The sequence below is a fragment of the Carya illinoinensis genome, chromosome 4 (genome assembly GCF_018687715.1).
Source record: "Carya illinoinensis cultivar Pawnee chromosome 4, C.illinoinensisPawnee_v1, whole genome shotgun sequence".
Classification (NCBI taxonomy): Eukaryota; Viridiplantae; Streptophyta; class Magnoliopsida; order Fagales; family Juglandaceae; genus Carya; species Carya illinoinensis.
The window spans coordinates 9,617,641-9,630,181 of record NC_056755.1 but is presented as its reverse complement, the minus strand read 5'-3'; the positions used below and the strand labels follow the sequence as shown (position 1 = coordinate 9,630,181).

The following is a 12,541-nucleotide window of genomic DNA, read 5'->3' as shown; positions in this document are numbered from 1 at the left end:
TTCATTTGGTCTTGAGCAAGTGCCAAATTTTTCTTGAAATCCTTCAAGACTTCATCCCTCTTTCTAAGTTCCATATCCACCAAATCATTTGGTGAACTCCCCACTTCATAGATTACAAGCACCCCATCACAACCATTTGAAAGTGGCAACCTCTCCACAAAATCCATGGTAACATCTTCCCAAGAGTGAGTATGGATCGGTAAGGGTTGCATCAACGCCTTAGGTTCGCTACTCTCACCCTTCACCCTTTGGCAAATGTCACATCTTCTCACATACTCTCTCAAATCAAGAGGCACCTTGGCCCCTAACTCCCTCTCCAAGCTACCATCCTCCACTTCATGGTCCCCATTCAAGCCTCTCTGTTGGGAGGTCAATGTGATAGCAAAACATTACCTCTCTTGCCTCAAGTTCTTCTCCCTCTCACTAGGACCCACGACCTTGCATCCTCCTCTTCCACTCATTCTCATGGTCACCCATTTGTCCCCATCATGAACTCCATAGTCATTTTTTTTTATAATCCGACACAATCTTCCCTAACTCCTCTAACCATTGCACACTCAACACCATATCCAACCCAACAATAGGCAAAGAATACAAGTCTACCACAATCTCAAGATCTTGTATTTTCAAACATAACTTTTTATATGCTTCTATACACATCATCTTCTCCCCACTAGCTACCTTGACCTCAAATGGAGTAATAGAAGTCATAGACAATGTCAAGCTCTCGACCACCTTTGAATTGATGAAGTTCAAAGATGAACCATTATCAATAAGAACCGTTATCTCCATTTTGCCGATGTGTGCTTGTGTTTTCATTGTTTTAGGCCTGATAACACCTACCAAAGTATGAATAGAAATTTGAGTATCTCCCCCATGGTCTCATGTTGATCTTTCTCCTTTTGCCCTTGTTCTTCCTTGGACTCCACCTCTATGAGATAGATTTGCTTACCTTTGCATTTGTGGCCTATAGTGAACCTTTCATTGCAATTGAAGCAAAACTCATTCTCTCTTCTTCGTTGCATCTCATCCTAAGATAGTCTCTTCACCCCTGTGAGTAAGAGTTTAGATCCACTTGATACATTTCCACTAGGACCTCCTAGTAAGAAGTCCTTGCCAAAAGTCACGTTTGCATCACTCTTGGAAACCAATGGGAGTGGTTTCCTCCAAACCGGCTACTCTTCTTTAGATCTTGGAGTTGATCTTTCTTGACTCGTGTGACCTCCAAAGCTTGCATCAAGGTCTTTGATTTCCTAAGCTTCACTTCCGCCACCAACTCGCTCTTCAATCTGGCCACAAAGGTCCCAATAAGGGCCTTCTCCAACCACCCATGTACTCTAATGGACAAATACTTGAACTCTAATTGGTAATCTCTTAAAGATCCGGTTTGCTTGATCTTTGAGAGCGTTTCACGGTAATCCATATACTCGGTTGGCCCGAATCTCCTCAAAAGCTCCTTGATGAACTCATTCCATTTCAACTCCTTCCTTTGATCCCCATACGTATTCCTCATCCATTGCCACCATTGGTTGGCCTCCCCTTCAAGGAAGTAAGCGGCATATGACACTTTTGCATGGCCCTCGATGTGATTGTGCTTAAAATATTACTCGACTCTACTAATCCACATGCTCAGGTCATCACCATTGAACTTTGGAAAGTCCATCTTCGGCTTGAGAATTTGCCCCATACGTGCTCCTCTCCTCTCTTCACGATTCCCTTATTCTCCTTCACTTTTCCCAGTTGATTCCTCATGAGTGCTTGAGGAATCTTGAGAAGATGAATTGGAGTCATCCACCCTCTCATGGCGTTGGCTTCTTCTAGATCCAACGGAACCCTCGGGACTATGGACTCTTCTCCTATGGTGCTTTCTCTCTCCATTCCTCCTTTGATCTACCAATTGGTGGAGCACCTCCTCAATCCTTCTAAGGCTTTCATTGGTGGCGGTTTGTTGTGACTTCAAAGTGGCTTCAATATTCTCAATACGCTCCCTATGAATTGGTTGTCGATCGGACATGACTTCCTCTTCTTGGGTTTAATCTCTCTCAATGAAAGCACCAATTGATAGAAGACTCACTCTCACTCACTTGTAATTAGTGTGTTGGGTGATTAGATCTAGGGTTTTTTACTTGTTGGTTGGTTAGATCTAAGATTACCTCAAGGCAACACAAAGATTCAAATTGGTTGTTGGTGAAAATCAAGACTAGCATGGGTTAGCACTTAACTCTCAAAAGTACTGAAAAGAAAGTTCTCATTCATTGAATAAACATAACAATAATTGATGAATAAACAAGCAAGGCCGAAACTTATATAGAAACCTCTAGGGTTTCAACAACAATAGATCTAGATCTCATCTAGATCTTATCCCAACATACATCAATTCCTAACTTAAAGGAATTAAAATCAAATACCTAACATAAAGGAAATAAACTAGGAAATAATCATAAACACACTAAAACTAGACAAATCTCCAAATTAAAGAGAAATAAACCAAGTAAAAAATAAACAAACTTCCTAAAATAATGGAGATGGCCGGCCACCCCTCTAGATGGTGCCTCCATAGGGGAGTTCACCGACCCGACCCGACATGGAAACACCAATTTTCGACCCGACCCGAGTATGTTTCATACCGATTAGGTGCTTACCCGTTAACCAATTACCCGAATTCTTTTTCTTCTTCTTCTTCTTAGAAGCATCGACTTGGCTAGCTGAACATTGAGCCCTCTCTAGGACCACTGCCCAGTACTCAAATGAGTTTCAAGAATTCGATCCAAGCAAGCAAAAGAAATCGAAATGAACCTGCACACAGATCACCCACTTCTCGACTTCCACCTTCTATCAAGAGTTCTCTTTCAAGCGGGTTAGGGTTTGACTGCCACCATCTTCACCTTGCCTGATAAAAGAGTAGATTTTGGAGAGATTCTTTCGTTGATCTAACAACCGGTGAATCACTTGATCAAAGCGCCAACAGAGCCGCCTGGACCCCTAGTTTAATGATTTGGTGGGATCTACAAATTTCTTGCCTTTTGTCTTGACTCATATAGTCTGGCAACCATTTTCGACCCCAATTCTCACCATCAAGAGTGCTTGTGGAACTACAATTTTCTCACTCAAGCTATAAAACCCAGCCAACTTCCAAGTTCCAACCATGAACCATGCCAATTCGGATCTGTCCTAGCATTCACCGTACTGTGTAACACCTACCAAACTCATTCACGTTCCTTTTTCTTATTGGAAGTTGGAACCCATTCACCGGCTATTACATTTACTGATTTCGGGTTCTGAAAAGAGAAAATAGGGAAAAAAGCTATAAACAGAAGAGAGCTTGCAAGACCTCACTCCACCTCCACCAACTCCACGTCCACATCATCTGCAAAGGCCTCGAGCTAGACCACTTCGTTGTCACCCTTTTTGTCTCCCTCTCCACCCTCTCTTACTTTACTAGCATCTTCAACTGTGTTCTCAGGCCTGGTAACTTTCTTTGGAACTCATGGGTTTAGGCGTCGCTTCATTTATCATCCAAGAGCTTTCCTTCAAGACTCCGATAGAATTCTTAATGGAATTTCGATCTGCGCGCGACACTTGGATGGAACCCAGATGTGCCAAATAGGATGATAGTAGAGAAAAAAGATAGCACATCGATTACCTAGAAAAAAAACCCAGAAATACAAAAAAGAAGGAAATGGAGAAGATGCTTAAATTGGGTAACGGGTAATACCCGTTTTCGATTTTAACTGCAAACGAGCCGGGTAATTTCGGAAACTGGTCGAGTAATGTTTTCGGGTTTTTTGTTTAGCCCTATGCCTCTACCCTATTTTTTTTTTAGGATCTTGTCATCTTCTCATGCAACTTTCTTGTCATCCAACCTCTAAAATCAAAGAATTGACCAACACATGAAACTCCTCTAGTTGCACTTGCCCTGAACGCCCAATGCCTTACCACCCGAGCCATACCTGCTACCCAATGCAACCCTCCTAGCCTAGGCACGCCTAGCCCTCCTAGTAGCATTGCGAATGGCTCTTCTCAGATCTCCATCAAGGTGTTATGTGCTACCTCATCTGAAAGTAATTGTAATCCTTAAGTTACATGAATGAAGTTTCCTTTAAAAAAAAAATTACTTAACTCAAACTATATCATTACTATTCACAAAATATCTTATAACCATTTACAAAATTTTCATTTCATCTCACTCCTCAAACCTCCCCTAGATCACCATATTTACCATCATCATATTTACAATTAGGAATGGAGCTTCCGAGAAATTGTAAAGTGAAAATTGAAAAGGACTGCTGGGCTTGTGTTGAGATGGTTGAAAATTGAATTGTCTAAATTTATGTCTGTATTTTCAGGCTTTGAGCTCTTGGCATTTCACGTGGAAGAGGAAACATTTAAATTAAGTCTCACATTCACTTTTATAAAAAATTTTATCTCATTTAATCTAATTATTACAATTTTTTTAAATTTACACATAAAATAAAATAAACAATTTAATTTCTTTGAATCACAATACAAAAATAACATTAAAACAATATATTCTAATAATATTTTATTCAATTTTTAACTTTAATCTCAATTCATTTTAACACATCTTATTTTTGAAAACAAATTAGGCAAATAATATATAAGGTATCTTTAAAATATAAATAATGCGATACTTTTATCTATCATGAACTATCAAATCATGAACAATATGAATTTTTCACGGATGTTCATTTGGCAGGGTGCTACGATCACCCCTTTGGGGATGTTAACTTTTGATTAAGGGATAGAAAGAGTAGACAATTAGGCTTAATGCATGACAAAACAAGTAAATCTAATAATCGGCTCCGAAATAAAGATCGACCCCAAAAAAAAAAAAAATATCATCGAGCTTCAATATTTGAGCATGAACATTTTTTTTTAAAAGATACTCCTACAAAGTGATTAAAGTAAATTTCCAGACTTATGTGACTTGATCTAATCTACCAGATTGTAAAATTACTTTTATTGTAAAACAGATCTAACAGATCATATAAAGCTATATCAATTTGTAAAATTAATTTTGTACAATTCCTTTGTGATTGTAGCACTGTCTTTTTCTTTTTTTCTTCTTCTTCTTTTTTTTTTTTTTTTTTTTCAACAGATTTTGCTTATAAAACACCAAGTTTAGAGTAGGATGCCATAGAAATAGTGAGGTGAACTTTGCTTCGCAATGGATGCAATCCAAATTGCAAATCAGCATACATATAATGTTGGTATGTGCTGTGCCTTGGTAATAATATTCTTTCTCTAATATCTCTGTGATCCCTAACCATCAGTTGGATTTAAGCCAAAACATACATTCTTGGTAGTGCCAACGATCTCGTATCCCACCTCTGAGGCTCTAACCTCAATACAATAACTTTTTTTTTTTTTCCTTTCAAAGAAACTGCAAAAAATGAATGATGCTTGATTATAATTAATTACCACCTGTTACTAATAAAATTTTCTCACTAACCCGGAAATCCCATTTCCAGCATTCAAGCTGAGAACCCCTCATGCATCACATCTTGTTTTTGAACCCTTCAGCCCTGCACCCTTGATTCACCTGATTTCTTCTGGCTACCAAATATTCCATCAATCAGCTTGTCCTTAGCCTCAACTGAGTCAGCAACAAATGAAAAGTTCTTTTGAGGTCTTTGCCTCCGTACCGAGTTTCCTCTATAAGTTTCACTGCCGGTTCCAATAGCGGATGAACCAGATGGCTTTGAACCGTCTGTTGAACAATCAATCATGCCATCAACATTTTCTAACTCGTTCTTTCTATTGTCACCTTCCTTAGTGCTGTACCAGGAATCTAGAATTTGCAGTAGGGAGCTATCTTCCTCGTTCATTCTTTTCCCATGCCTTTCACATCCAGCTAATAAAGAAGTCTCCCCTTCTGAATCAGAAAAGTCATCATCAGAGATGGAAGGTTCATAATCAGGATATTTTCGCCTTTCTGTTTGTTCTATAGTTTTCGTTGTTGACACTGATTCCATTTCATTTTTTGTAGAATTTGTATAATCAACAGGTCCTAATTCTTCCCATGGAGAGTCAAAATCATCATTCTTCTTTGTTGAATCAGACAATTCACTATCTGAATTAGCAACTGAATGACTGGCACTATTTTCTTGACTATCAGGAAGGGCAATTTCTAAGCCTGAACTACTTGAGGCTTCACTAGAGGGAAAAATATGAGCGGAGACTATTTTCACCCCAGGCATTATCTGTAACAGGGATACCAACCTTTGATGCCCAAGCTTCTGTAAATCAAGAGGATAACCATACCTCTCAAGGAAAAATTTTCTGAAGGAGCCCATATTATACCCATTTGGATAATTCTTTAATATCTCATTCACGAGCTTCTGACAATCAGCTAATATATCACTTCTAGATCTGACTGAATGTTTCTCGTGAACGGCAGGTGGAGAAACTTCAGTATGAGGAATATTTTGATATTTTCTGTCTTCATGTTCTGGTGACTGTAATCTTGTGCCCATAAAGATAGAGCTCAACCCATTTGAACCACGAGCTTGAACCAAAGAGCTCTTTCCAACCGGCCAAGTGAGTTTGAAAGGTGATGTCTGAGAGGGGTGTTCTTCCATCCATTTCATTTCTGAAATTAATAAATCTACCAAATGGAGGACGTCACTTTCACTCAGAGATCTAAGAGCTGGAGGCCCTTCCTTTCGCATATTTTGTGCCATCTGTTCCCTGAAAAGAATTACATATAGCAGAATAATATTAGCATATGCTTCTGATTCCAGGTGCTAAGTTTAAGCAAAAGTTGTCAGATCACAGCAATAAAGGCATCAACATGGTTAGAGAGCTTTTAGGTTTAAAAAGGTTTTTTTTTTTTTTTTTTCTTTTAATGACGTGGAACTTTACCAATGTGGGACCTTTGGACCCACCCCTAAGAAGTTAATCCTGGTACATGATTACATCGGCCAGAACCGTATATCAGGAATTTGGGGGAACCCCTAGTGTGGAAATGAACCCAAGATTTCTGAGTCTACAACTCATCCAAAGCCCGCCCTTTGACCATTAGGCTGGAGCCTGACGGGTATATCAATCAGTTAATATTTGCATTTGAATCATGAAGTGGAAGAACGGCAGAAAAGTTGCAGATGTTCTCTCAATAAAAAGCCAGAAAATGATCAATGAAAACTCTCCCAACCTTGAGGTACTCAGACTTGAGTTCTAAGCCTTCTGCTAAATTTCATTCCATCTAATGTAGTTCAATACAAAACATGTGTATGCAAGATTTTAAGTAGTTCCTCCCCACGATAAATTCTGATGACCAAAAGAAAAAGAAAAATTATTAAGACAAAAACCTATCCGACAAGTTTCCAACCACTAAATTTGAAATCTATGCTTAAAAAAAATCAAAAAGCCATAGCATAAAATAAGTTGCAAATAATTCCCAGAGAACCGAGTATCTGATATGTTTAGTCAGATGTGTACTACAATTTGAGATACTTCATTTTTTCTTCTCTCTGATGGTTGATATTACATTAATGATAAGAAAATAAGGAACAGGAGCAAGTATTTACAATACACAAGCATAAGCCGGATAAAAGGATATCATCAGCGGCATCAGAAAGAAAACAGCATAAAAGATAGAAAATCAATAAAATGCATAAAACCTGGTCCTTGACTGGGAGACAATAACTGAACCACGGACTGTGCCCAGAAAAGATTCCATGTCACTCCAAAAAGAATCCATAGAAAATAAGCTATGCTTTTCAGAACGACTATTTATCTGGTCCAGTTTATCTCTGGGTTGATCATTTAATATATCAGAATTTGGGTTACTTCTCCAAAATTTACACCAATATACCATCTGGTTGAAGAAACCTGGACCTGTGCTTGAGTTATTACCATAAGCTTCAGAAACTGTAGCAGTTTTGCTGTCTATAGCCAACCCATTGCTGGCAGAAGAATATGGCAGCTGACATACTGGTTTAGCATCCAGGCTTGTTGAGTTCACACATTTGTCAACTTTTGCCATTTTTAAGCCATTAACAGTGGAACCATATTCAGCAGTTTCGTGACCTTTTTTCTCAGACATAACACCAGAAGTAGAACATTTTTCTGGAATGCTTTGACTTTTATTCATGGGACCACCATCAATTCTGCCAAAATATTTTCTCCAAACTCTCTTAAAAAACCCCAGTGCAGATGCAGAATCTTGTTCCACCACTAGAGGCAAATGACGGTTCCTCAACTGTTCAACACCCTTCTCCTCATGTGGAGAGTGCTGTTGCACCTCCTCAAAGTTTAATTCAGGGGGTGAAAGCACTGCTGACTTCTCATCCATCACTCCCGTAACAGATCTGCCAAGTGCAGAAGGTTCTTGAAATTTTTTAGGAGGCCCCTTCACATTTGACTCGGGGGATGGAGACAATGATGGCTTCGCATTTACACCTCCAGCAGCAGATCCCAGCTCACCATCTGACTTTGAAGTTGCAGAGAAGTCCTGGACTCCGTTATTACTTGCAGGTTCTGCAAACAAGGCTGGATTGGACTGAAATGGTTCAGGGGTTTTAGAGGTGATACCATGTACAAGAAATTGGCCATCACCTACAGGCTGAAGCTTTAAAATGTGTGGCATTGATTGAAGAAAGAGGGAAAACTTTTTATGCCCATAAAAGTCTCTGTCTATGTTCAAAGTATTTCCCAACTTGGAACGAAGTTCTGTAATGGAAATTCCTTCAGGGTGACTATTCAATATACCGCGAATCAGCTTTGTCATTATCTTTGGAACCGGACGAGGCTTAGAATCTGGACTAGGTTCAGGCAAGTCCTCAGCTTGTGAGGCTGGTTGCTCAGTAACTGAGAAGGGATCTTCAAGAGGCACCTTAGAGTGGCCATACAAAGAACCATAGGGACCATCTGGGGGTTGATTAAAATGCTTCCCAGTAAGGGTTTCCCCTCTAATCAAGGAAGGCCAATGCCACATGATACTTGCAGCACTACAAAGAACGCCAGGTGTACTTTCAGGACTTGCAAGCAATATATTGTAGTTGTTCATTCTTAACCTGTGTAAAATGCTAGCAAAGTCCCTGTCACCGGAAATTAAAAAGAGATGTGCTGGTGGAGGATTTTGAGAAACCCAATACATAAGATCTACAAGAAGAGACCTATCAGCGCTATTCTTTCCACCTGCACCCAAGTATAGAATGATATCCAAAAAACATTAAAATTGAACTGAAACTTATATTCAAACAACAGTATATCATCTGCTCAACTACTAAACAATGTACATGAAATGTTAAAACTTAACTGAGAGAAAATATTTGGAAACAACAATCAGTAGTAAGGAAAATTGAATTATTTAAATATATGTAAGCTTTTCAATTGTTGACCAGAAGATATGAGTGTATAATTACAGAGTGCTAAATATATCATACCGCTATAATATAATAGTAAGTGATGTATTGAATATCATTCAGATTTCAAGATCCAACATACAAATTGATGTTTGTGAATATTCATGTTCATGGTGAAGTCTCCATGTCCAGATAAATATAGAGAAAACAGAGAGGAAAAATGAAGTTCATTTCAGTTCATTTAGAGAGAGGAAAAAAAAAAATCTGAGAACATCATGCTCTCATTCAGATCTTATCTTTTGATAAGTATTAACAAATGCTGCTCAAAATTCTGAAGGAAACTTAGCTTCCAATTAGGGCAGCAACAAAACCTTCAACAATTTGCCGCTGAAGAGAAAACCTTAAGACTCATTATATGTTTGTTCATTCTTCAACAGTTTCACAAACACTTCTACAGTACCCACAGGAGTGTAGGCGTGACAGAATTGACGGAAGCCAAGTAGCGTCAACACGAGTCTGTTGATAACTTTATCGCCATATGGATAAATCTGGAACTCTCCGTGAGCAAGAGTTGTTCAAAGCGCAACAACTTAAGATGTACATCAATTGCTTCAGATATGAGTTGTCTCACATCTTGGCTTCCCAAACAATCAATACCTTTGAAGAATTATGTTCAAAAGCACATGATCTGGAAGCCCAGATTTTTTGAAAGAAAGGGAAGAAGGAAGAGGGTAAGGCTGGAACGTCTGCTATGATTGCAATGGAGGAAACAAACAAAGCCAATAAAGCACCCGTATTGCTGTAAGCGCAGGCAAAAGGAAAATAGAAGAAAAAAGTTGAAAAAAAATATTATAAAATTAAAATATTGTTAGAATATTACTTTTGTTTTGGGATTTGATTTTTTTTTTTTTTTCGAAGTTTTATTTTTTATAAGTCAAAAGAATTTATTAATCCTCATAATTATGCAAAGCCCAAGTACACAGGTAGTATACAAGAGAAATAGACCTAATTACAGCCTAATAGTAGAGAAAGAAGCGTACAAGTCATTAAATTTGTTTGGAAGTTTGAGAAAATTATAATGATTAGGTAATGATAGATGAAAAAGTTGAATATTTGAAATTGAAAAGTGTTTGTGTTTTAGTGGTGTTTGGATGTTAAGATGAGATGAGACCATCTCAACATCCAAAAGGGGCCTAAACCTTTGAAAAAAATCTATTGTTTTTTGTTCAGTCAGTGAACTACTATTTCATGCAACCTTGATAAGACTACAAATCTTAAAAGCATATACTGCTCAATCAAGTTTTATGAATGTGGAAATTGCAGCCCTCTGCCCCACAAACAAATTGAAAACTTTTACCAGCAAACTCAATCTCATGGGCGATGGCTCAGCAATGACAGCATTGTCAGCACCACTAAGATCATAAATAAAATCCTTCATCCCAATGCACCAACCAAAATTTATCAATTTATCATTTAAAACATTTAGGCCCGGATTGATTACACAAAACCAAAAAACTCATCTCATCTCATCTCAACTCATCATTACAACTTTTTCAATTCTCCATACAAAATATAATAAATAATTTTACTTTTTCAAATCCCAATACAAAATTAATATTACAAAATTATATTATAGCAATATTTTATTCATTACTATTTAAAACATCTCATCTCATCTGTGTAACTAAACGGGATAACTCAGCCACCTATAATATCTGGTTTTTTTGGGATATATATATATATATATATAAAATAAAAATAAAAATAAAAAACAGCATGCTCACTTCAGCATTTCTTTTCATGAATAAATTAACTTCAACGGGTTAGCCGTCTAACTGATACAAAATTCAATATTATTCCACACAATTCCCTTCAAAGTTCAAACAACAATCACTAACAGTCCATATTATCAAACTTAAATATGCTCACTAACTACCGATCTGAAACGTGTAAAAACATCCCCTATGCCAGATAATTAAATAAAAAAGAAGCACGAACCGTTAGGGACGTGAGTGATATTGATCCCAGTCGAGGACAACGCCTCCTGCTTCGCCCTCGAGAGCTGGAAAACGTCCCCAAACGCCGTGATGGTAACGGGACCCTTTATCCCATTGGCCCGAACCGCCGCGGTTATGGAGTGGGCGACCTTGAAAACGTTCGCGCCATTGGGCAAGTTGCAATTCTCGAAGTCCCACCACACCGAAACTCTCACATTCCGGGACTCCTCGTCGTGGCGTCTCACCGGATGTACGGAATGGAACGCGTAATGCGAAGAGGATGAGAAATGAGAGATTTTCCCGACTAGTGGAGAAGAATAAGAGGTGAAGAAGAAGAGGGTTCTTGGAGAGAGTGGGGGTCTCATGGTGGTGGGAGGGATGTGAGTAACAGCAAGAGGTAGGGCTAGGGTTTATAATCAGGGTTTCGGGTGTTGGTTGAGGAGGAAAGTCTGTCATTGCATGGTGGCTTCGGAGATTCGAGGAGGGAATTAGGGTTTAAGAAGGGCTGTATCCGGAGAACGGGAGAAGAAGGAGATCCCATATGGAGGTCTCCCTAAAACCCTAGCGCACGTGAGGAACAGGTGTGGTGTGACGCTGTCTGTGAATTTTTGGTCCTAATTGGGCCCAAGGACAAAATGGTTTAGAACGGGATCGGCCCAGCCTTCAAAGAATTTTTTTTCGGGTGACGTCAGATATAAGCTTCAAAGTTTTACATCAATTTAAAAAATAAGTTTTCTTATATTATTATTATTATTTTTTATAATAGACCAAGCTTTTTTTAAAAATAATTATATGAAACTTACATGCCTTAAACTTGCATAAATCATTTTTTATTTTTTATTTATTTATGTGGAGCTAAAATCTCATTTAACTAAGATTTTAGATTACTCATAAGGCATAATTGTGTAGTATAATATTACGAAAAATTATGAATTTATAAAATTATTTTATAACTCTAGATGAAATAAATTGTAGTTTTGTAAAATTAAAATTTATTTCCAATGAAATGGGATCACTTAACATTAAATTCATAATGAGATAGTACATTATTGGGTTGGAGACCCGCTCATAATTACCTAATAAAAGGTGGGTCGGTTCAGATCAGTCTAATAGATTTGGCGGGTGTTCGGGTCACATACACACCCCTAAATCTAAGTATGCCTGTTAGCTTACACGATTATGCACATGATATCTAACTTCTGAGTAAGCATTAAG

General features: G+C 38.1%; 1 protein-coding gene across 1 annotated transcript; it reads right to left on the bottom strand.

The window, feature by feature from the left end:
- Nucleotides 1–5,153: 5,153 nt before the first annotated feature.
- LOC122307158 lies at nucleotides 5,154–11,913 on the bottom strand. The gene is made up of 3 exons (XM_043119843.1): nucleotides 11,328–11,913; nucleotides 7,644–9,162; nucleotides 5,154–6,711 (listed from the first exon to the last, which is right to left on the bottom strand). The coding sequence occupies exons 1-3, from the start codon at nucleotides 11,689–11,691 to the stop codon at nucleotides 5,541–5,543; spliced, it is 3,054 nt and encodes a 1,017-aa protein (XP_042975777.1). The 5' UTR covers nucleotides 11,692–11,913; the 3' UTR covers nucleotides 5,154–5,540.
- Nucleotides 11,914–12,541: the final 628 nt, after the last annotated feature.

Excerpts from the sequence above, each read along its gene's own strand:
- LOC122307158 (XM_043119843.1), bottom strand. The coding sequence starts at position 11,691 with ATGAGACCCCCACTCTCTCCAAGAACCCTCTTCTTCTTCACCTCTTAT. Across the intron at positions 9,163-11,327 it reads TATCACTCACGTCCCTAACG|GTGGAAAGAATAGCGCTGAT; the intron begins GTTCGTGCTTCT and ends ACTTGGGTGCAG. Across the intron at positions 6,712-7,643 it reads GTCTCCCAGTCAAGGACCAG|GGAACAGATGGCACAAAATA; the intron begins GTTTTATGCATT and ends AATTCTTTTCAG.